The sequence below is a fragment of the Vombatus ursinus genome, unplaced genomic scaffold (genome assembly GCF_900497805.2).
Source record: "Vombatus ursinus unplaced genomic scaffold, bare-nosed wombat genome assembly UNPS02008996.1, whole genome shotgun sequence".
Lineage (NCBI taxonomy): Eukaryota > Metazoa > Chordata > Mammalia > Diprotodontia > Vombatidae > Vombatus > Vombatus ursinus.
Window position 1 is genome coordinate 1,676,961 of NW_020948774.1, and position 26,046 is coordinate 1,703,006.

At 39.5% G+C, this 26,046-nt stretch overlaps 1 protein-coding gene across 2 annotated transcripts in view; it reads left to right on the forward strand.

Annotated features, from left to right (window-relative positions):
• Positions 1-18,759, forward strand: part of SLC38A10 (solute carrier family 38 member 10) — a 71,633-nt gene extending 52,874 nt beyond the window's left edge. For both annotated transcript variants that reach the window (XM_027850064.1, XM_027850065.1), the window contains 5 exons: positions 7,190-7,357; positions 7,734-8,189; positions 8,811-8,930; positions 14,195-14,371; positions 14,728-18,759. In XM_027850064.1, coding sequence (XP_027705865.1) covers positions 7,190-7,357; positions 7,734-8,189; positions 8,811-8,930; positions 14,195-14,371; positions 14,728-15,818 — 2,012 coding nt within the window. In that variant the 3' untranslated portion in view covers positions 15,819-18,759. The remainder of the gene's footprint in view (positions 1-7,189; positions 7,358-7,733; positions 8,190-8,810; positions 8,931-14,194; positions 14,372-14,727) is intronic.
• The last annotated feature ends 7,287 nt before the right edge of the window (positions 18,760-26,046 follow it).

The window sequence follows — 26,046 nt, forward strand, 5'->3', positions numbered from 1 at the left end:
TTGAGGAGAATAAAAAAGATGTTTCCTTCATCAACCATACACGCACTGCTTCCTCCCCCCCCCAAAAAAAACCCAACCCTTTCTCTTATTCTTTTTAGTTTTTTTTTTCTCTTTTTAGTTTTAAAAAGGCAAAATGGAATGGGATTTGTTCCAGGTAGTACCAACAGAGGGTTAAATTTAATAATCAGAAGATAGAATCCTTAGGTTTATCCTTGCCCTTTTACCCACCTCACATCTCCTGACTTCCTCCTTTAGAATGGTAATTTGGAATGTAGGGCAGTTAGTCTGCCACTGTCAGTGTAGCTCTAACTCTGGGAACATAAGAGCAGTGATTTTGGGGGCCTTAATAGCTATTTGATTCTTCCCTCTGGACCAAAGATAGAACTTGAAAGAAAATCCCAATGTAAACACTGCTTTTCATTCACTTGCAAATCATCTCCTTCTCTTTACCTCTCTCAGGAACACCTGGATTACTGTAGTCTTTAGCTGTAAGCAATGAGGAATTTTTGAAGGAAAGGAGACCTAAGAGATGTTGATTTTTCTTACCTTTGCCACTGACTGTTGGGTGAATGTTCAGTCATTTTTCAGTCGTGTCTGACTCTTCATGACCCCATTTGGGGTTTTCTTGGCAAAGATATTGGAGTGGTTTGCCATTTCCTTCTCCAGCTCATTTTACAGATGAGGAAACTGAGGCAAACAGGGTGAAGTCACACAGCTAGTAAGTGTCTGAGGCCAGATTTGAACTCAGGAAGTTGAGTCTTTCTGACTCCAGGCCCAGCACTCTATTCACCGTGCCATTATGCCACCTAGCTGCCCTTTTACAACCTGGTCCCTTCCTAATCCTTCAGTCTTCTTACATTTTACTCCCCTCCACGTAATCTGTGATGCAGCTATATTGGCCTTCTTGCTGTTCCTCACACAAGACAGTCTATCTCCAGACACTGCCTTTGTGCTAGCTGTCCCCATGCCTGGAATGCTCTGTCTCCTCATCACCACCTCCTGGCTTCCTCAGTTTTCTTTAAGACTTAGCTCAAATATCACCTTCTGCAGATCTTTTTAGTCTTCCCCTGTACCCTCACCCCTTCACTCTGTGATTTCCTGCCATCTACTCTGTATGTGTTCTTGTATGTACATAGTTGTTTGCATGTTGCTTAGAATGTGAGCTCCTTGAGGGCAGGGTCTTTATTTACTTTTCTTTGTATCCCTGGTCTTTAACATAGTTTTTGGCACATAAGAGCTTTATAAATGCATCTTGACTTACTGACTGTCCTTCCTGTCTGTGTCTCTGGTCTGAAGCTCATTCTTTTAAATGCAACATTGATCACTGATGTTCTTTTCTTTCTTTTCCTTTTTTGGGAGTCATTACTACCCTCTCTTTCCCAAGTTCTCTCCCCCTCCAAAAAAAAAAAAAAGTTCTCATTTGTAACCAAATAAAATAAATCCACACATTGTCTATCTCTGAAGAGGTGTACCCATTCTACAACTCTAGTCCATTACCTCTCTGTTAGAAGGTGGGAAGCATACCTTATCATTCGTCCTCTGGAGTTGTGGTTGGTCATTGCATTGATCATAGTTCTGAGGTTTCTCAAAGTTGATTTTCTTTACAATGTCGTAGTCATTTCATAAATTATTCTTCTGATTCATCTCATTTCATCCTGTATAAGTTCATAGACATCTTCGTAGGTTTTTCTGAATCCATCATTTTTGTTATTTCTTATGGTATAGTAATGTTCACATTCATATACTATAATTTGTTCAGCCACTTCTGATTGATGGGCACTCACTTTGTTTCTAGTTCTTTGCTACAACAAAAAGTGCAGTTATGACTATTTTTGTACATATGAGTACTTTCCTCCTTTTTTGATCTCTTTGGGCGGTATGCCTAATAATGGTATTGGTGGGTCAAAGAGTATGCACAGTTGAGTGACTTTTGGGTATAGTTCCAAATTGCTTTCCAGAATGGCAGAACTCATTCACCAATAGTACATTAGTGTACCTGTCCTCCCATATCTCCTCCAGTAATTGTCATTTTCCTTTTTAGTCATCTTTGTCCATCTGTTGGGAATGAGGTGGAACCTGAGATTTGTTTGAGGATAATACTTTTAAGGATTAATTAAAGACCTTCATGGACTTTTAATTCTATGTCCCCCTTTTTAGAATGAAAATATAAGGAGAAAGAGAATGGATATCATGAGCGTGAATAATATCACATGTCTTTGCAGTGAATAGTTCCCCCTACTGGTAGTTTAGAGAAGTGGATTATTGATGATCTTCACTTCGAAACAACTTGTCACTCTCCCAAATTAAAAAAAAAAAGTATCTCCACATCTCCTAATTTAGCAGTCATCCTCTTTGCTCCATACACTTTTTCCTTATAGAACTATTCTGGTTCATTTGTTCTCCTACTGAGAGAAGAAATTCAATTTCTAAATTTTCTCTTTTCCCAAGGAGTCCTGTCTTTTTACATAAGTTTTTGCCAGTAATTAACTCAGTGGACAGCATCACAATTAAAACCACGCAAGTTGTGATTTAAGATCTTTCTATAACTAGTGGTGATATCCTAATCATAAGTTGCAAGAGGGTGGGGGTGGGGGGAATATTTTTAGGTTATTAATTTTGAAGTTTTTGTGTTAGTATTATTATAACTGAGAGACATTGCTGGCAAACTGTCTGGAAATGAAAAGTTTTGATATGTTTTGGGAAGCCTTAGGTTTTAGGAAATACCTCTGCTATGTGTCAGTGCCTATTTGAAGCTGCTAAATAGGGCTGGTGGGGATAGGTTAATGTGGATTGAGTGGGCAGCCATAGAAAGGCCATACCCCTTGGTCCTGATCACAAGGTAAAGCCCCCTGTTCTCTTAACTCTGTATTTTTTGTTGTTGTTGTTGTAACCCAAGAAGCTTTTATCGCTTCTCAGCCTTTGCCTGTTAAATCCAATGCCACTCATAAAACATTCAGAGGCACAGCATTACTGTAACATTCTCCAAAGGGACCTCAAGGGCGACTATACAGTTACAGTGATTATTACACATCCTGTGCAAGATTGTTCTCTGCAAACCATATATAGCTCCTTATAGATTTCTAAACAGCATGGGAGACCATTAATTCACACCCTGATGATGAACTTAATTTTGTTTCCTGCTGAGCAAATGACTGCTCAGAGGCAACTTTGTCTTATTACAGAATGGAGATTTTCTTTTGTGTGTGTGTTGTTTTTTCCCCCTCTCCCCACTTGCTCCTCCCCCCATCCCCTTCTTAAATTTGTAACCCACTAGACATCTTTTGATTTATTGCTGAATCTTGTTAGAGCTCAGGGGCTTCTATGAGTGGGTGAATTATATAATGGCAATTGGAACAGTTTCACCTGCTATGTTAGATGACCATGTACTCACTTGAATAGGTCACTTGGCTAAACTACCATCCTGCTGTGAAAGGCTGGGGTGGGGGTGAGGGAGGGAAGAGACCTTTTTTGTTAATTGCCCATTGCTCCAAAGTTTAACATAGGAGGTTTTAAACTATCGATAGCATGTCTTTCTACATGTCTTTCTACTCTTTTGCTTTCCTAAGCTCTTGTAGTAAAGTCAGTTTTTCTGTTAAAACTTTTAATTTGTTTTCTTATTGGAGGAGAAAGAGTACATCATTTTTCCTTAATGTGATTGTGCTTAAATTCTCAATTCCCAAACCTTTCATTTTAGATCTCTGTTTCTGGACACAGTACTTAAACTCAGGTAATTCCCAGATCTATCAGTCCAAGCCCTAACCTCTTTCCTGACCTCAGGTCTCACTACTTTTTGAATATCCCATAGATACCTTAAATTCAGTATGTCCAAAGGAGAACTCATTATCTTCTCCCCAAACCCTCCCCACTTCAGAACTTCCCTATTATTCTTAAGGGCACCACTCTATTCCCAGTTACTCAGGCTTAAAATGTCACTGTCAACTTTGACTACATTCACTTACTCCACATATCCAATCTGTTGCCAAGTTTTGTTGTTTTTACCTTCCCCAAATCTCTCATATGTAGTCCGTTCTTTCTACTCACATAGCCACTACCCTTATAAGGCCTTCATCACCTCTTGCCTGGACTGTTGCAGTAGCCTTCTAACAGATCTCCCCTGCCTCAGGTCTCTCCCTACTCCACTTCACCCTCCACTCAGCTTGCCAAGGTAATTTTTTCTAAAGCTTAGGTTGGACTACATCAGCTACTTTTCCACTCTCTTCTCAGTGAGTTCAAGGTACTCTCTCTTAATTTCCAAATCCAATGGTCTTTTCTCAGTTCTCATTCTTCTTAACCTTTCTGCAGCCTTTGACACTGTTGCTCACTCTCATCTCCTTGATATTCTCTTTTGTCTAGGCTTTCAAAATAACCACTCTATCCTGCTTCTCATCCTGCCTATCAGACTGCTGCTTTTCACTCTCCTTTGCTGGATCCTTATCCAGGTCATAACATAACCATAAGTGTCCCACAGAGTTCCAGATTGAGCTGTCTTTTCTTCTTCCTCTATATTACTTCACTTGGTGATCTGATCAACTTCCATGGATTTAATTACTATCTCTATGCTGGTGGTTCTCTAATCTACCTGTCCTGTCCTCACCTCTGTGCTGACCTCCAGTCCTGAATCTCCAGCTGCCTTTCAGATGTCTGGAACTGGATGTTCAATGAACATCTTAAACTCAACTTGTCCAAAACTGAACTCATTACCTTTCCCCCTAAATTTTCCCCATCTTCCAAATTTGCCAATTACCATGGAGGGCTTCACCATCTTCCCAGTCACCCAGGCTCTCAACTTATGTATCATCTTCAGCTCCTCACTATCTCTCACCCCCCACCCTACCCCCATATCTAATATGTTGCCAAGGCTTGTCGGCTTCAACTTTGCAGCATCTCTTGAATATGCCCCCTTCTCTCCTTTGATATGACCACCACTCTTGTGCATGTCCTCATCACCTTCTGCTTGGACTATTGCGGTAGCCTGCTAATTAGTCTGCCTGTCTTGTCTCTTCCCCACTCCAATCTATCTTCCATTCAGCAACCAAAGTGATTTTCCTAAAGGATAGATCTGACCCTGTCACTCCTTCCCACCACCCCTACTCAGTAAACTCTAGTGGTCCCCTGTTACCTCTCAGGAGCAAATGCAAAATCCCCTGTTCAAAGCCCTTCATAGCCTACCTCCCCTTCCCTTACTTTCCAGTCTTGTTACACCTTACTCCTTGCCATGTACTTTTTTTCTTGTTTGTTGTTGTTTTATGAGGCAATTGGGGTTAAGTGACTTACCTCAAGATACACAGCTACTAAATTGTTATGTGTCCGAAACCAGATTTGAACTCAGGTCCTCCTGACTCCAAGGCCGGTGCTCTATCCACTACGCCACCTAGCTGCCCCTACCATGGACTTTTCAACCCAATGACACTGGCCTTGTTTCACAAAGAAGACACTCCATCTCTTGGCTCTGAGCATTTTCTGTGGCTGTCCCTCGTGTCTGGAGTGCTCTCCCATCTCATCTCTGCCTACTGCCTTCTATGGCTTCCTTCAAGTACCAACTAAAATTTCATCTTCTACAGGAAGCTTTTTCAAACTAACCTCTCTTAATTATAGTACCTTCTCTCTGTTAATGATTTTCTGTCTATCCTGTGTATAACATATTTGCTCGTTGTCGTCCCCATTAGATTGTGAGCTCCTTGAAGGCAGGAACTATGTTTTGCCTCTTTTTGTATCTCTAGCACTTTGTACAATGTCTGGTACATAGGAGGTTCTTAATAAATGTTTATTGACTTACTGCTTCCTATTACCCCAAGTCCTCTGGCATTTAAAACTTTTCATAACCCAATCACTTCCTGTCTTTCCAGCCTTCTTGCAGTTCCTGTCTCCCAGCCTTTTCACTGGCTTACCCCCTTCCCTGGAATGTTCTCCTCACTCACTTCTGAGGTCTCTTAGCTTCCCTAGTTTCATTCAATATTCAAATCTCACTTCTCCAGGAGCCCCTTCTCTGGTCTTTCCACCTGTTAAATGCCTTCTTCTTTCAGATCATCTTTATCTACTTTGTATAGATCTTGTATGTACCTAGTTATTTATGTGTCGTCTCCCCTATTATAATATGGACTTCCTGAGGGCCTTTCTTTGAATTCCTATCACTCCGCATAGTTTCTGCCACTTGAGAAGTATTTAGTATGTGCTGTTTGATTTAATGACAGTTTACTCAAGGTGCTTTGCTTCCAAAGTAGAAATGAGTTTCCCCATCTTTCCTTCTTTAGGTAAGCCATGTCTCCGAAATAGTGAACAGAAGAAATTACCCTGTTTTACTGTGTTTAACTTCTTTTCCTAGTTACTTCTTTGGTCTCTATCATATGGAATGGGCCCCTGTGACCCCAAGGCCCCCAATATGAAGTGGTTTCCTAAGAAAATGCATCGTGACACTGTGCTGAAGGCTATTTATTTCCCTTAAGAATGACTGGTTGATATACCAGTGACAATTGCCGTATGAATCTTTTATTTATTTTGATAGCAACATATATACTTTGTAACATGAAAGAGGACTGGGAAAGGTTAGTTTTGGCAAAGTATCTGCCCTCCTCACCTTTTTTTTTGTATCTTCTCTTTGTTGAATCATCAACTGTTTCAGGTTAGTGAGAACAAAATTTTTTAAAACTATTTCATTAATTCCTTTAAGCAATCACTTCCTTAGTGGTTCTTCTCCCCTTGGGGTCCTCTCCCCTGCCCTCTCGGTGCCCCCAGTCCCCTCCCCCCTTCCATTGAAAGGTTTCAGCATTTTTGCATGATCATGGCCCCCAAAGTTGGAGGAGTATAGGGACCATGGATCAATATGGAAATTTGCTCCAATATTAATTCTATTAAAATACTTAGAAACTTGGACCAGTCCAAGAAATCAAAGGTGGGCCTATGCTGCCACCTGGTGGTGTGAGCTTGTTAGTGAATAGAACTTTGCCCATTCTACATTCGGCTAGGTATAAATTGCATTTTGACATTTTTGATGTGACTATGCATGAAAAATGACAGTTTTCTTTACTTCATAGCTGCTAATGATTGAAGGAGGGCGGAGAGAAGCTGACTGGCCTCTGCCATTTCCTGGTGAAATGTGATTACAGCCCAGAAAAATTGTCCCAATTCCTTTTGTTGATTGACAGTGCAGCCATGTGGAAACCATGTTCAATTAACTGTGCTATGCTTATAGTCCAGAACCCAGTTGTTGAAGTGGCCAAGGACAACCGAGATAAGCCAAAACTGCCGAACAAGAAAGATGAAGCAGAGCCACCTCAGATCAAAGGTCCTGTGAATGTGCCCCAAAGGGATGAGCGCAAGGAGAAGCAGGAGGAGGTGCAGCTTGATCGTCCTGACCAAGGTAGTGTGCTATCAGGGCTCAGGTGGAAAGTGTGGGAACAAAGAGGGAGAAGTTTTATACATACCCAAGAAGGATTTTCAGTGTTTGTGATACTTTCTCTTCTGCTTTGTTAAAACTTCTTATCATTGCTACCCTTTTTAGCTTTTGGATGTCATTGACTCCCGTGTAAGCCAAAGCAGCTTCTTAGTAGCTGCTCATTCTCTGGTCTGCAGGTAATAAAGTCAGTCCTTGACTCGTCAACAAGTTATATTTGTAAGAAGCAATAGCACACATTGATTTGTATTCTTCTAGAGATTGATTCTAGGCTACATTCCATGCATTAGCTGGTCCCTTATATAAACCAGGTTCCAAAAATATTTAATGAATATCATTTTAGGTATTGCTTTACCCGTGGGAGAGGCCCACCGCCATGAACCTCCAGTGCCACATGATGAAGTTGTGGTAGATGAGGGTCAAGACAGAGAAGAACCAGAGGAGGAGAAACTCCCATCCAAAGATGAAAATGCCCTGGGGGGCCAGAAGGACCAGGAAAATTCTGAAAAAGAGGAAAATGAGCCACAGAACAAAGAGAAGGAGGATCAGGCCTCAAAAAAATTGGACCATCCCCCTGAAGGTCTTCAAAAGATCCTAGAACCAGATGGCCAGCCAGCCATTCAGCCAGCATATGAAGACGTAGGGCCAGGCAATAAAGATCTTCAGCCAGGGGCCCAGGTTGTAATTTCCAATGACCAGAAGAAAGCCAATCCTATGGGTGAAAGGGAGAATGCAAATGATGTTCAATTGCCAGGAAATGTGGAAGAGATTATTAAGTCCATGGAAAAGATTGATGCTGGTAGGTATCATCCTTTGTGACTCATCTTGGCAAATTCTCCTCCCCTTGTTCTGTACTTCTTCAGGACTGGAAGAAACTGGGTTGGGGAAATGTCCCCTATGTCCCAGTGTTTCTTTTTCACTTCACAAGATTAGCATGTGAATGTAGCAGTCCCTTCAGCAGCTGTTGGGGAAAACGAAGAATCTGGTGGCTTGACAGCTACTATAATATCTGTCAAACAATTGTTTGCTAGACTACTAAATGTCAGGTGCCATGCTGTTCTTGTGTGTCTGGGAGCACACTGGGGACAAAGAGCTAGGAGCATTTGACAGGTAACACATTGTTAAGTGCCCATCTAAAAGCTAGTTAGGACTGTTCGTGCATTTTAATTGGCTAAGGTGGTTAACTTTGGCTTGCTGCCACAAGTCTATGAGATTGTTAAATATTTTTTTATTACTTCCCTGGTGATCATCAGGTTGAATATAAACTGTGCTGACGCAGAGGGGAGGAGGGGAGATATAGAGTAATTTTAGAAAACATCTGCCACCTTCTTTTGTTCCTCCTTCACCTTCTTTTCTTAAAATAAATAAATAAAACCAAAAAAACACACACAACCAATGAGCCCGTGCTCCACTTCTGCAGGTGGGAAGGCTCTTCTCCCGCCAGAGAAACCAGAGCTGGTCATGGGACAAAAACCTGAGCTGAGAGAGATAAGAAATGTTGAAGGGCAGCAGGAAGACAACCCAGGCAGCAAGTTAGAAGGTAAGTTATTTTTTAAAATGTAAATTTTCTTTTTATTATGGACTTAACAAACACGAATATTAGACTATACAAAGAACAGCAGAAACGATTGTATGTAAACTCAACTTCTGTGGCATAGTTAATTTTTTAAAACTGCCTTTTAAATTGAACGTTATGGTAACAGAACTGTTCCAATTCTGTGTCCCTTTCTAAACTTGCTCTGCTCGGAATTTTTAAATGCTTCAATAACTTTTTTTTATTTCTTTGCTTTTTTTTTTTGCATCACTGTCACAACCCATGAAACCTGCCTCTAAAACAAATGAGTTGAACAAAACAAACCAGCACATTGATTGTGTCTGAAAATGTATGTCTCAATCTGTCCCTCTAGTCCATTACTTCTCTGCCAATCAATTAAAAGGCAATTATTAAGTGTGTTGTATATGCTAGGCATGGTGCTAGGCACTGGTGGGGAGCGTGCTTCGTCATTAGTCTTCTGAGGTCTTGATGGGTGAGTATGTATTAGAGTGCTAAAATCTATCAAAGTTGTTTATATTACTAATGTCACTGTATAATTTGTACTCATCACTGCATCAGTTCATAAAATTCTTCCCTGGTTTCCTTGAACCTATGATTTTTATTGTTTTCTTACAATTTCTTACAGTGCAATAATAATAATAATAATAGCTAACATTTGTATAGTTCTTACTTTGTGCCAGTCACTGTGCTTTTACAGTTATTTCAATTGATCCTCACAACAATCTGGGAAGGTAGGTGCTATTATTATGCTTTTTATGCAGATGAGGAAACTGAGGCAAACAGAGGTTAAGTAATTTGTTAGTCACACAAGCCAGATTTGAATTTAGATTTTGAGTTCAGGTCTTTCTGACTGTAACTACTGCTCCACTTTCACTTATATACCACAGTTTGTTCATCTGTTCCCTAATTGGTAGGCACCTACTTTGTTTCCTCTTATTCATTACAACAAAAAGTGCCTCTATGAATATTTTTGTGCATATGTATCTTTTCCCTGTGTTTTACATCTTTGGGGGTATATTCTTAGTAGTGATATTTCTGAGTCAAAGAGTCTGCGTAGCTTAGGGACTTTTCTGGTATAGTTTCATATAGCTTTTGGGAATGGACCAGTTCACAGCTCTCCCAACAGTGAATTGGTGTGCCTATCCTCCTACTACCCCTTCATCAACTGCCATTTTCCTCTTTTGTCATTCTTGACAATTTGCTGTATGTGAAGTGGAACTTTGAAGTTGTTTTAATTTCCATTTCTATTGTCATTAGTGATTTGGAATACTTTTACATAAGGTTATTTCTAAAAAATTTATTTTAAACATTTTTGATATTAGGACTTTGGGCTCCCTGGTAAGCCACTGATATAAGTATATATCTGTTTTACAGTCAAAGAGGAACAACTTACCAATATCTGTCTTTTCAGTTGAGGAAACATGCTAATAGTTCTCCTTGCCCTGTTCCCATTGACAGTTTTTTTCCTCCAACACCTTCCTAAGAAGATTTTTGTAAGAAAAAAAACTGTCACTGTCACATGGCTTTTAATTACCATTTTTGTTTTATCTTAAATCAAATATGCTAATATTCCTCACACTCCTGATATTTAAAGCAAACCAGGTGTGGAAGAATTAATGCATCCAGATGCAGGAGACTTATTTTAGGGAAGATAACTCCAGGTGACCCAACTTGTGAAGCTTTCTTTTTTTTCCTTTTAATCAGTTGCTTGATTCTCTGAGCATACTTCTAGCATTTGACTCTTTCTGACATCTTCAACATCCAACTTCCTGAGAGATTTGCGCTCACTTCAGGTGAAGGAGCAGCAACTTGACCCTAAATTCAAGTGTAGGATGCTGCTATTACCTTTTCCTTCAAGTGAGCAACTTTTGTTTGAATCTACTTTGTGTAATTTGAGACAATTTTCCAGCATTAATTCTTGGAATCCCTCAAAATAGGATCTAATTTTCACCTAAACTAAGAGTAACAGCTGTTCTTTTGGCTCTTTGATTCCTTTCTTTCCCACTTCTTCATTGTCAGACTAGACAAAACTCTTTAAACAAACTTTTATTGGGGAAAGAATTGCAGGTGAACTGGTTCCAGCACTGAAAAATATACCCCTGTGGGACTCTTCCTTATACCACCTGGAGAGTAAGTAACTAAATACATCAGTAGAGTATCAGGAGTTTTTTTGGTGGTACATTGGTTTCTTTTTCTTTTTCTTTCTTTCTTTTTTTTTTCCTGTGACAATAGTCATAAAGACATCCTCTTTCTCAAAGTAATTTGGTTTCTGCATTCTATTAACTGGGAATAATATCTGGATTCATTTGTCCTGTGCAGTATTTTATGCCTCTCCTCTATCACTTGGCCTGTCTGCCTTGTTCTGGTCAGGCTGTATGACTGGTGAACAGCTGCAGAGTTCTCTGGCTCTTCTTGTAGAGTCTTCCCAGAACCACTCTTCATTGGCCATTTGCAGCAGTTGCAACCATAATTCCAGAAGTGTTCAGTGGTATAACACCTAGGGAATAATAAATAGCCCATACCCCTCCCCTGGGCATTGTACCATTCACATATACCTTTATTTCCTCTGGAATGTGCTCCCTAACATAGTTCCAGTACTTTCAGATCCCCATAGAGTTCAGTAAAAGATTTAATGAGTTAAGTCTGGTCCATTTAGGTATTTTGTCAACAATACAGAAACAAATGCAAGCTCTTCAGAAAAACTGCATCCTACTGACCTTTTTAAATGATTACATGTTTCAGAGGTGTAGAAATTGTGTGGATGTTTCTGGAATTGAACAGTAGCTTTTAAAAATATACATATATAAGCATTGTATTTATGTACATTCATATATACATTTGTTTTCAATCTGGTATCTGGTTATATAGATTGGTTCCAGTTCCTGTAACTAACCTCTTAAGCCTGTGTGATGCTTTTATTTTTACTCTGTGAAAGAGGGAGAGACATTTCATGGTTTCCTAATCTGTTTCTCTTCCTTATGCCTTTCAATGGAACTGAAACAGCTGAGATTAAAAAGCTAGTAGCAGGTATGAATCAAAAGGACTGTGTTAAAATAAAAAGCATATTTACTCAGGATTTTAAAATCAAAGAACAACATCTTAAATTACAAAGATGATAATGTGCACGATTTTGTAAGTATTCTGCATGAGCATGTATGTCAGAACCTCATAAAGAGTAATAAACATTAAGTTAGTCATCTTGAATATCACAACCACAGTCCTTCTCCCCAACACCCTACATGCCCTTACCCTTAACAGGCATTTGTATATATGTAGATAAGCTCACCATTTCTTAATGGGTGAATGTACTCTTGCCACCACTTTGCATAGTCAGAACTGTTACAAGCTTGTAAACGAACCTGTTAGAAACAGACCACATTGTACAAGTGACGTTGCTTAAGACATGTTTCAGAGAGATTAAAGTTGGAGGAGGTAGACAGGGATCCCTAACTGCAAATTCTACTATGTCCCTGGAGTTGTATTAATATATTCTGCTTACATGTTAATATGCAGGAATGGCTTTCATTCCATCAGTAAAGCTTTGCTCTGTGGTCCTCCTGGGTAGGAATCTTGAGCTGCTTGCTTCAGAGTCCTGGTTTTTAGAGAAAGCTTGTCATCTCTGCCTTGTATGAAATCCAGTCAAGCCATGGAATACATTGTTTGCTACCAGACTTGTAGCCCTTTGTCTTTTAGCTTCTTAGTCTACCTTTGACTCTTTGTGAGGTTTCTGAGATGAGTCTAGGTTGTGGACCCTAGAATATTGGCCTTTATAAAGTAAAGGGAAATGTATACAATTATGTATATACTCCCTTACAGGAGGCTTTTCTGTTATAATAGTTGACTGCGATAACAGTTGACAGCTACTTAAGAACTAAGAAAATGTTAATTAAACATTTGTTTTAAAATATACAAAGAAAGAGTTGTAGCTACTTGGGCATTCTTTGAAAAGGGTTTTGTTCTACGCTAGAGCCCCCAGCCATCAGAATTTTGTATTCCCTGTAATCTTTCATGTAAGGTGGATTTTATTTAAATGAAAGAAGTATATTTGGTCAGAGGATATTACTAATGAGACCAAAGTTGTAGGTTTGAGCTTGTACATACTAGTTAACTTTATTCTGTTACCCAGGCACAGATTGTATTTGTAACCCTGATCAGTTTTCTTGGAAATTTATGCCATTAGTAGAATGGGAACTGTGTGAGAAACTGTGTATGCATTAGTGCAAACCCATACTCACTGTTAGAGACAAAACAAAACAAAACTCAAAGGTGTTTTATTACCATTGTAGCAGTGTGGTTTTGTGTAGGACGGATCTCTTGCCCTCACTCATTATTTTACCTTCTGAATTTTGGAGTTCACATTTCTTTCATCTCTAGGCTTCAGAGTTCCCAGATAATGCATATTCCAGCTAGTCCTTATTTAAAGCCTCTTGACTTAAGCAGCTACATTTTAGGAGCATCGGGGACTAAAATGAGCCTATTCCTGAGAAGCCAGTCTTCACTAATATTTATAGGGCCCATATGCCAAAAGTACAAATAATATACATCCCTGTGCCTTAAAGGCAGTAGTGTAATTAACCTAACATAGGTAAAGGCTAATGCTGTTCAGTTCTTAAAGAGCTCTTGGAAAAAGATAGCAGTATTTTCTTTAGTCTTAAAGATTGCCCAGAGTCTCTGGAGAAGAGGACCCTGGTTTTCTCAAAATTTATTCCTCTTTCTCCAGTGGGTCAAAGAAAAAAAATTAGATTTAAAAAAAAGTTTTATCTTATTCTTTTTTTTTCTGAAGGTGAAGCAAAAGGATTGTCCCATGTTATTAAGTCATTAAAACATTCTGAGTTTATTAGAATTCTTCATTCTTAGTATTCATTTTGATTGAGTTTAATTTTGTTGTTTCTCTAAACTACAAATTGGTGTGCAAGTAAGAGACAAAAACAACAGTTTGGTCACTACTAAGAGTTGGGCTTTTGCCCTGGCCTATAGGAAGTGTAAATTAATCTGACGATCAGCTTGCCAGTCCCAGAGTACCTCCATACGGTATGTCAAGTAAATGAAAAGCAGCTTCTTTTGGTCTCACCTGGCATAAGTTATTAACTTTGAGTGAATGGGTTTATAACTATTTGCAAAACTGAGGCATATAAGAAAATTGTTACCTGTGGGATACCACTCAAAGAAAGCGAAGTTCTACAAATAACCTTTCTACAAATGGTCCTCATGTCTCTAGCAGTCTGTTTTTGTTTTTGTCTGAACGTCAGAAGCTGGCAAGGCAGAAATGCTTGATCATGCGGTCCTGTTGCAAGTAATTAAAGAACAGCAGGTGCAGCAAAAGCGACTGCTGGACCAGCAGGAGAAGCTGCTTGCTGTGATTGAAGAGCAACACAAGGAAATACACCAGCAGAGGCAGGAAGAAGAAGATGATAAGTCAAGGCAAGGTAAGGCTGTGGGCACAGATTTTGGTGCACTGTTGATCAGAATACATGATCAGGATCGTCTAGTTCCTGCTGAAAGAAGCACCCAAAACCAATTTTGGTGTTTAGCATGTGAACTTGGCTTTATAGACTGATTTTCCCTCACTACCCATTGTCTTTTAGTCCATATTTTCTGTACCTTAATTTTATTAGTGTCACAGTTTGATGACAGATTTCAGTTATCTGAAGTGCTGTGGGGCATCTTTTATTTTCTATTGAATATTTTTATTTACCTGCTGTTGGATTATTTTCCCCTCTGTCCTTAGATCTGTGTTTATTTGCACCCACTGTATTAACTTGTTTTGTTTTTCTGCCATTAGAAATGCAGCCTGAAGCAGGTGCTGGCATTCCTCTGAATATAGAGAAGCAAGATCAAGACTCAAAAGTTGGGGAATCAGTCAAGAACATTCTTAGACAGGGTTTGGAAGCTCCAGCCCATCTCAGAGAGCAGCAGCACCATCCTGGTGAGGAGCCTGATGGGGCTGTTGTGAGGAATAGAGCTCCTTCTTCCAGTGTCATCACTGGCATAGAGCCCAAGGCCAGGCCCCAAGACAGCAGGAAGGATGATGTTCAGCATGACTTAGCCAAAGCGGGGAACACTGACGAGCACCTAGAAAACGCCCTTCAGAAGAATTTGGGACAAGCTGGTATGAAGCATCTTGTTGGGCCTGTAGGAAACCCAAAAGAGAAGAAACTTGGAGTTCAGGAATTGCCTAGAATAAGTCAAGAACAAGCTAGAGGCTCCCAAGAAAGAAGGAAAGCTGTGAAAGGGGGAGTAGTACTTCCTACGGCAGTCATCCCCAAAGAGGAGGGAGCTGAGATTGAAGACTCTGAAGTGAAGACCCACAAAGAGAGCCAAGATGGAGGGTTTCTAGCTGGTTCTCCAAACAAATTAAAAGTGACCATCCCTCAGCCCCAAGAATCGCTCCATCAGCAGAAACGCCAGAGCACTTCAGATATCGACAGGAATGATGGCCTTAAAGGGACTCACCAAGACCACCAGTTACATCACGAGAGTCATGTGGAGGGAAGAAAGGATGCCCTTGCTGCTAATGGCAGTCCCGTTGTGGGGGACCAGCAGAGACCAAGGGAGGAGAACGGTCAGGATCCTGAGCAGCCAGAACCTGAGCATGGACTAAAATTGCCCAATCAAAAGTCTGATAATGGAAAACTCAACCGAGACCTAAAATCTCAAGTTGGTTCTGACCTTCGGAGGAGACGGCGAGATTTGTCGTCTCCTCCTCTGGAGGAGACAGCTGAGAAGGATGGTGTTCTCATCAGCTTCAACTCCTTGCCAGCTGTGAATATGGACAATCTGAGAAGTGCATTGGAGACTCAACTTCACCAAGCTTTGCAGGTTGTTCAGAGCAGACAGATTAAACAGTTGCCAGTGTCTCAGAAGGAAGTGTGATCTGTCCATGCTAATGATGAAAACTTGTTTACCGTGGCTGAGCTGAGAGGCCATGGGCATTTTAACATTCAGGAAACAAGCTGCTGTGCCTGCCCTACCTTTTATACTAGCTATGCTATGCTTGATGGGTGGAGCATTTGGGGAGAATATTTGTGAATTCTGGGTACCATAATTGGGATTATTTCTTCTGTTGATTTTTTTTTTTTACATACTCCAATCTTTGCTCAGTGCTTTCAGAGAAAAATTCACTTGTCCTTTGACCCCAAAGATTGCTATGCTGTCCAAACCTTAAGCTGCCATTTCTTAAGGATCTCATGGCATTGTATCACAGAGAATTATTTCTTCTTAAACTTTTCCTTACTCTACCTGCCTTGTGGCAAGTGGAAAAAAAAATGTTCTCTAAATTTTGTTTGCAAATCTGCAGCACTTTATTGAATTCGATAACTCATGAGGGAAAATTGCTCTGTACATTAGCCACTTGAGATCTTATACAGTCTTTAGATTTCTGAGGAGGCCCTTACCCTATTAAAGCTTTTAAGTTAAATTAATAACTAACCATCCCAGTTTCTGCTGATTTTTTTTTCCTTTGCTTGTTTCTCTAACAGACCAATTCCTACATATATGAGAAAGGAAGCCCCGAACATAATGCATGTAAAGTGCTTTATAGAACTTAAAGCACTGTATAAATGTCTACTCATGTTATTATTAATTGCTTAATCTAGTTATATGTTGAGATTAGCCCCATAGCATTTGATATACTGAGATTGACCAAATTTGTAGTTATAAGATTTCTTCATTTCACATAGTTTTTTCTTCCTCTTGAGTTCATATTGTGAACATTGTGACTAAAAACACTTAAGTTCTGCACTTAAGAATTTTTTTTTAACCAGACCTTGATTTCATTGCTGTAGGGAGCTCCCAGTGAGAATTTTCTCTACCAAGAGATCTGTATACTTTTCACAATTTGTGGTCCCAATTGCTTGGTACACCTAGAGATTAAGTGACTTGACCAGGGTCACACAAGTAGTATATGCCAGAAGTGGAACATGAACTCAGGTCTTCCTGACTTGAGGCTAGCACTATGGCCTTGTGAAAACCACTTGATAGTTGAGACTTTAATAAGTTTGTATCTGAATTAATGAATAAAGGCAAATATCTATAAGAAAGATAACATGGCATAGTGGAAAGAAGGCCAGCCTGAGTCAGGAAGATCTGGGTTTCAAGTGTTACCTCTGACACATACTGGCTTTGTGACTCTAGACAAGTCACTTAAACATTCAGTGACCCTCAACAACTCTGTAAGACCATAAGTTGCAGAAAAATTGCCAATCTACATCTATTGATCATATTTCCCCACTAGGAATTACACATACTAATGGAATCAGATATCTGAATTCCTTTCTTGCCCCTTGTCCAGTATTGTATGTTTTTTTTCAAAATCAGTCTGAGCTTAGTTTTTAAAATATAAAGTACCTTTCGTGTCTACTTAGATAAGTCAGTTTAGTATTGAGGTGAAGCACTTTTTTTTAAAAAGAAAAAAAGTTCCACAGTTCCAAGTGGGTTAAGAACAGAGATGATGGTATACTGAGACTTTTTAAGTTGAAATGCATAGTATACATAATCTAAATCCAAAAGGACACAATTAAACTCTAGCAAATCTAGTACTGTGATCCAAAGTCACTCTCCCTATTAATGCTAGGACTTTATAAACAGGAATGGCCTCAGACAACTTCTTTGCTTCAGGAGAGAATGAAGATTTTTTTTTTTTGGATGTTGCTGGTACTTAATCCATCTGGAAAAGAGGAACTGTAGAAAAACCACCAATAACTGTCTTCAACACTTGCTTGCTCTAATGTATATTTCCATCCCAAACTATAATCATCAATCATCCTTTTTCTTTTTTATATCATTATAGCCATCTTGGCCTTGATCATATGAAGTTAATCAAGGAGATTCTGGATGTGAGTTTTGTTATCAAAGAAGCACAGCTAATCTTGGAGTTAGTTTAAAAATTTTTTTCATCTTTTTCTGTAGGGGCAGAAAAGCTTGTGATATTTGAGAAAGCCTCCTGTTCTTTGTGTCTCATGAACAATGCAATTTAGTCATTTGATTTACCTGAGTGTCTATTGGGATATGACACACAAAACAGGACGTTTTGCTCTCAGCTCTAAAAGCAGTGTGAGGAGGGGCATTGTTTCATACTGCCACTACCTTTTATGGTTCTCTAGTGTTAATTAGGTAAGAATCTCTTGAAGCTTTTTGGGGCACGTCGGCATATGTTCACATTTATTATGGGAAACATTGAAAAACCATGTGATAAAAGTCTGTTCTGTTTTGTGCATTTTGGTTGATGTGATGTTTATGATAAAAGGACCAAAGACACTTAAAACATTTCTCAGAAAACTTAATGTAGCCAAGGGTGCTTAGAAAATATAGCCTTGGCCTTACGAAGGGGAGACAAGAGCAGGGAGCCCCTTTCATCCCCAACTCTACCTCCCCCCACAGTTTTTGCAGCAGTTTTTTAAAAAATTTTTTTTATTTAAAATTTAACTTTTTATTGATATTTTGTTTTTACACCACTTTAATTTTCCAGTGTATCCCCATCCCTCCCCTTTTAAACCAAGAATAAAAAAACAGCAAACAGTTCAGCAAGACTAAGCACATCAATCAAGCTTGATATATGTAGGGTTTTGCACCCATCATTCCCCACCTTAATAGTTTTCACTTTTATTATAACTACTTGAACTCAAAGGCTTAAGGAAAAAAGCCAGATCTCCAAAAAGAACTGAAGATTAGGAAATGAATTTTTTTTGAAGTGAAAGTATTTTGAACTGAGCTATGGTTGTTGAACTACAGTTTTCATACACAATTTCCCACAGAGTTTTTGGTTGTATGTGTATATGTGTTTTAATAAACACACCAAAGCAGTCATATGTTGACACACAATTCCATTGATGTGTTCTTTTAAAATTGTGACTTTGATCATTGCATTATTTACAAAGAGATTTTTCATTGATACTTTCTTGAATAATTTAACCCTTTTCTTCAATTCCCAGGATTAGGCACCCTGATGGGTCTCACTTTTTTCCCAGGTTAACTCAGTGGAGTAGAACAGGAATCCCAACCAGTTGGGCAATGGCCACCCTGTCCCAGGGCATTTTTACTCATGGAGAAATTGGTGACTAGAAATCAACTATCAATTCAGTTAGAATTTATTGAGCGTGGAAGGCACTGAATACAATTAAGATCAAATTGTCCCTGCCTCTGAGGAGCTTACAGTCTGTGGGAGAAGACAACATATGCATATATAAACATATACAAAAGCAAACCAAGGTAAAGACAAGGAGGCATTAGGCAGTGGGGTGATCAGGAAAAGCCTCATGTAGGCAGCACCATAAGGAGAAGTAGTGACATGGTCAGATGTGTGCTGGATTATCACTTTGACAGTTGTTGGGGGATGGATTGGAAAGGAAGGGACTGAAGGTAAGAGAACTAACTAGGCTATTTCCATCATCCAGATGACAGATGATGAAGGCCTGAAACTAAGGTAGTGGCTGTGAGAAGAAAGTAAGGGGCAGATGCAAGATATGTTGTGAAGGTAGAACTTACAAATACTTGGCAATTAATTAGTGAAGAAGAGGGAAAAAAAGTAAAAGGTGGCTCCAAAGTTGTGAGCCTAGGTGACTGGAAGGATTGTGGTCCTCTCAACAGAAATGAAGGGGGAAGGATTGAGGGAGAAGGAAATATGAGTGCCATTTTGGACCTCTTGAGAGATGCCTTTAAATAGAGCACCAGGCCTGAAGTTAGGAAGACCTGAGTTCAAATCCAACCTCAGACATGTGTTAGCTGTGTGACCCTGGGCAAGTCACTCAACCTGTTTGCCTCGATTTCCTCATCTGTAAAAAGGGGATAATAATAGCACTTCCCCCCCTGGGTTGTTGTGAGGATCAGATGAGGTAATTGTAAAGCATTTAGCACAGTGCCTGGTACAGAGTAAGTGCTATGTAAATGTTTTATTCTGTATATGCATTTATATATATCTGTGTGTGTGTGTGTGTGTGTGAGAAGAGAGAGCTAGAGCAGAAGAGCAAGCTTCATCTCCCTGGACTTCATTTTCATCATCTGTAAAATGCAGGTGCTGGGCTAGCTTATAAATTCCCTTCCCATTCCCTCTAAATCCCATGATCCTACTATTTCCAAACACACACCCTTCACTGAAGCCAAACTCACGGACCATTAACATACCATGGTGATTCTCACCTGTCTGTGTGCATTTAGGCTCTTGCCCCTACCTAGAATGCCCTCCCTTTTCTTGTTAGCCATAACTGATCCCTTTCATTTCTGACTTCCTGTACCATAGACTTTAGCACTTGATTATGTATTGTTATTTTCTCTTCTGGTTTTTATCTCCCTGACTAGATTGCTCCTTGGACAAGACTAATGTATTCCCAGTGCTTGGAGCAGTCCTGAATACATACTCGGGACTTCTTAAGTACTTGATTGATGGAGGGAAGAGAACAGATGTGAGATTTCAAAGGCATAATAAGGCATGATAACCCAGTGGATAGTGGTGATGAAGGAGTCTGAGAACTCAGTTGGCTCCAAAATATTGAACCTCATTGACCAGGAAGAATGAGAATGGTGGAAATACAGGTTAGTAAGGAGGATCAGTTTGGGAGCATTGGGGAAGAAGGAGAGAAACTCAGTTTTGGAATTAAAATCCAGACAATTAGAATTTTAATGCTAAGATGATTGATTTGGGGAGTTGGGAGATATTGGGGTGATAGTTGTATCTTGTAGGTTAATTTATCAGGCAATGAGTGTAGAGAAATAATGGCCAGAATTTATGTAGTGCTTTAAGGTTTATAAAATGCTTTATAAATAATCTTATCTTTTCCTCATAACCTGGAAAGTAGATGTTATTATCCTGGTTTTACAGATAAGGAAACTCAGTTCTTCCTGGCTTCAGGTCTACCAAGGGGTGGTTGAGATCCAGTTAAGAGGGCAGGAAAAAGAAGACGTTTTATAAAATTACAGTTTAGGCACGTTAAAATCCAAAGCTAAAACAGGAAAACTATATGGGGATTGCCAACATCACAGTGCTTGTGGAAGAGAAAGTGCCTATTACCAGAATTGGAAGATGCTAAACTTAGTAGCTTCACTGTGCCTGTACCTTTCCCTTCCCAAGCCAAAATCAGTATTTATGGTCATTGTGTAGTACATAGAAACTGCTGTAACATCACTCCCTCATCAGTAGTAAGCAGGAAGGGCTGCTGCCAAGTACCCAATCCCAGAAATGCATTTGGGGATCTTTTAGCTCTGAATTTCTGTGGTTACTGTGAAATGGGTACACTAAGTAACATGATAGAAATCTGTTACAGTAGCCTTTGAAAAGTGATAGGCTCAGAAACATCCTGGAGCTGTATGGCCCTTTTAGCTGCTTCCCATCGCCAGGATCACAAATTTGGGTATTTAAGCACTTCTTTTGTTCCTAGAGTAGTTTTGAAGTAAGATTCCTAAGTCAAAATAGGACAGTGGGCAAGGGAGGCAAAACTCCGGGATTATAAGCTCACTTTCAATATGAACACTGGGATTCTAGTAACACTTCAGATCAAAGGCCATTGACCCCACTTTTGTCTTAAAACAGAGGTACCCAGCTTCAATGAAAATTTCTTAGATTCACTAGGTAAGTAATTGAACTTTCCTTTGCTTAACCTGGTATTATGGCTTTATGTTCATCAGTTAGATTTTTTGAGACTATTTTACAGGGTTCAATTCAATTGATAGATCTAGAATGAGAAGAGACCGCAGAGGCCATTTGTCCTAGCCTTTCATTTTAGAGATGAGGCACGTGAAGCCCACAGTCGGTGAGTGACTTGCACAAGGTGACACAAATAATGTCCAAGTTGGAATTGGAACGCAGGAGTACTTTTTCCACCGTACCATTCTTTCATTCTTTTATTTGGCAAATAAGTAGCTTATACTCTATGCAATGCAATGAAATACTCTTGGACCACAATATGCAATCAAAACTTTATGGTAAGACTAAAAGGATACAGTGCCTTACAGCTAATTCAAGTAAAATTCTATTCCTCTCAGCTTCTGCATTCAATCACAGAAATAGCAACACTGGGTCAAAAAAGTATCCCCACAGAGAAATGGGGATTCTGATAAATTTCTCAAGGCTAGACATGCTCCAGGTACTCCATACCAACTGAGTCCCAAGAGCAGCCTCTAAGAGGAAGCTAAAATAAAGACTTCCTACCACACCCATTCCCCTGGTGACAAGGTCTTCTCAATCCTCCAGTGCAGGGGTTGGCAAACTCAGTCATACAATAAAACCTTATTTTAAAGTATAAAGACCATTCTCATCTTGCTGGCCATACAGAAATGGTACAGATCCCTGTACCAGGGAATCTTGCACTGCTAAAAAGGCCTTAAAGTAACTGACCTTGAGAGAAGCCTAGCATAAGCACTACTAGACAAGCATTACAAGTACAGGTAATAAAAATACAAAACATACAAAATGTCCTTTAAAAAGCAGAATCCATGCAGTGGGGGTAGTAACAGGCAGTTCACAGATGGTTGACTTCCAATGTTAAGCAGCAACAGTAAATGTGAAGCCAGGAACATCAAGGCCACAACATTGATGATGATACCTCCACCACTGTTACGAATTCCCCCAGATTTAATGACTGAATTTTCTTAGGGTTAATTTCCCATTCCTTGTTTTTTATGTGAATGAATCACGGATGTAGCATTGCCTGGTGGACTTAATGCCTTCAAGAAATGGGGCTTCTTTTAGGTCTGTTCAATTGTTTCAGTCGTGTCCCACTTCATGACACCATTTGGGGTTTTCTGGGCAAAGATAGTAGTGTGGTTTGCCATTTCCTTCTCCGACTCATTTTACAGATGAGGAAACTGAGGCAAACAGGGCTAAGTGACTTGCCCAGGGTCACACAGGTAGTAAGTATCTGAGGCCAGATTTGAATTTGGGTCTTTCTGACTCTAGGTATGGCACTCTATCTACTGCATCACCTAGTTGCCCATCTTTTAGGTCAAATAACCATGAGGAAGGACCAGGAAGGTATACTGGGGTCATTCCCACTTAAAAGCAAACTGCTCTTGATTAGTCTCAGCCATGGTTTTTTTTTTTTTTTTTTTTAAGGTATTGGTAAACTCAGTAAACCCATATCACTCACCGGGAGCCTAAGCTACCTGGACCACCATATTGGCAAGGTCAGGAATAGCCACAGCAATCAGCAATGTTACCCAATTTCCAATAATCTACTGTAACCCCCAGGTAACATCCAACTTCTTTAGCAGCCACATAGGCTTATTATAAGGAGAGTTGGAATAACTTTAGCCTCCTTCATTTTCATTATAAGGAAGGAAATATCTTTCATCCCCCCTCCCCCCCCCCCACATTTTTAACAATAGGATGGTTCGGGCAACTCCAAGGGCTTCCATTTTGATTCCATTACTTTGTTTTGCTTAGACTATTAAAATGTTGATAACCATCAACTATTCACAATAATAGGCCCAGAAAGTACCATAAACACTGTACAGGTACTGCCTCCTGAGGATACATACTATCCATATTCATGACACATACTTCCTCTGATTTGCCACCCCAAAACTAGACTTTTTTTCTCACTCATCTCTCCTTGAATAAAGATGCCCTTTCTTTTGGTCTTCCTCTCAATCCCCCTCCAGTGGTAACTAGGGTATCCCTATGGACCCATTGAGGGTCCCTTGGTGTAACAGTAGCCTGACTGCCAGTATCTAGCAGCCCTTTATAGATCTGGCAGCACTCCCTTCCTCCCTCTGCCTCTCCAGATGGCTATGGTAGGACCTTTAGGCCCTTCATCAGTCTACAATTACAACAGCACAGCTTTAAGGAAAATAGCCTGATAAGGGGTTCTTAACCATTTTTTGTGTCATGGACTCCTTGGTAATCAGGTGAAACCTGAATATTTTCAAATGTGTAAATTACGTGAGATTATGAAGGAAACCAATCATAATGAAATAGTTATAAAAAAAATTAAGTTCATGGATCGCAATTTAAGAACCTGAAAAAAGGATTTAAATTTTATCCCAACAGTCCTTAGTACAAAATCTTAGATGGCTTTGAACAAGTGGGCTGAGGGTTTCAGATTTTGCACATTTGAATGGGACAGATGGATCCCTCTGTCATGATCCTAGATGTCTTGATAAAATTTTACTAACATCCCTATAGACTAAAGAAATTATCATGTAAACTTCATTTCAAGGACCACATCCAAAGTTTTTTTTTATTATTATGGTAATTTTTATTTATTTTTTTGTTTTCAACATTTACTTCGACAGGATTTTGAGTTCCAAATTTTCACCCCATCTTGCCCCTCCCCCACCCCAAGATGGCATGCATTCTTAATACCCCTTCTCCTAGTCTGCCTTTGCTTCTATCTCTCCTCCCCTTTCTCTTATCCCCCTCCCCTTCAATTTTCCTGTAGGGCAGGATGGATTTCTGTATCCCATTTCCTGTATTTCTTATTTCCCAGTTGCATGTGAAAACTTTTTTTTAAACATGTGTTTTTAAAACTTTGGGTTCCAGATTTTCTCCCTTCCTCCCTCCCCAGCCACCCTCACTGATAAGGCAAGCAACTAAATATAGGTTACATATGTGCAGTTATGCAAAACACTTCCATAGTAGACATGCTGTGAAAAACTAACTCTATTTCCCTTAATCCTGTCCTACCCCCCCATTTATTCTATTCTTTCTTTTGACTCTGACCCTCCTCAGAAGTACTTGCTCCTGATTACACCCTTTCCCAATCTGCCCTCCTCTCTATTATCCCCCTAGTCTCTTGTCCTCTTCCCCCCCCAATTTTCCTGTAGGGTAAGACAGATTTCCATACCCAATTGAGTGTGTATGTTATTCCCTCCTTAAGTCAAATTCTATGAGAATAAGATTCACTCATTCCCTCTCACCTTCCCCCATTTCCCCTCCAGTGTAAAAGCCTTTTCTTCTGTTTTTTTTTTTTCATGAGATAATTTACCCTGTTTTACCTCTTCCTTTCTCCTTCTCCTAGGATAATCCTTTCTCACCCTTTAATTTTATTCTCTAGATATGACCCCTTCATCTTCAACTCACCCTGTGCTCTCTATCTATATCTATATATATGTACATATAGTTTTTTCCCCTCCGTACTGACAAAGGTCTCATGAGTTACAAATATCATCTTTCCATGCAGGAATGTAAACAGTTCAGCTGTAATAAGTCTCTTATGATTTTCTCTTTCCTGTTTACCTCTTCATGTTCCACTTGAGTCTTATATTGGAAAGTCAAATTTTCTATTCAGCTCTGGTCTTATCATCAAGAATGCTTGAAAGTCCTCTATTTCACTGAAATACCATTTTTTCCCCTGAAGGATTATACTCAATTTTGCTGGGTATGTGATTCTTGGTTGTAATCCTATCTCCTTTGCCCTCCAGAATATTATATTCCATGCCCTGCAGTCCCTTAATGTAGAAGCAGCTAAATCTTTTGTTATCCTGATTGTGTTTCCACAATACTTGAATTGTTTTTTTCTGGCTGCTTGTAATATTTTCTTCTTGACCTGGGAACTCTGGAATTTGGCTACAATATTCCTAGGACTTTTCCTTTGGGGATCTCTTTCAGGAGGAGATTGGTGGATTCTTTCAATTTCTATTTTGCCCTCTGGTTCTAAAATATCAGAGCAGTTTTCCTGGATAATTTCTTGAAAGATAATGTCTAGGCTTTTTTTTTGATCATGGCTTTCAGATAGTCCAATAATTTTTAAATTCTCTCTCCTGGATCTATTTTCGAGGTCAGTTGTTTTTCCAATGAGATATTTCACATTGTTTTCTAATTTTTCATTCTTTTGAATTTGTTTTACAGTGTCTTGATTTCTCATAAAGTCACTGGCTTCCAATTGCTGTATTCTAATTTTTAAGGAAGTATTTTCTTCAGTAATCTTTTGGACTTCCTTTTCCATTTGGCCAATTTCGTTTTTTAGGGCATTCTTCTCCTCATTGGCTTTTTGGACCTCTTTTGCCATTTGGGTTAGGCTATTTTTTAAGGTGTTATTTTCTTCGGTATTTTTTTTGGGTCTCCTTTAGTAAGCTGTTGACTTGTTTTTCATGATTTTCTTGCAAAACTCTCAGTTTTTCCTCTACTTCTCTTACTTGCTTCTCAAAATCCCTTTTGAGCTCTTCCAAGGCC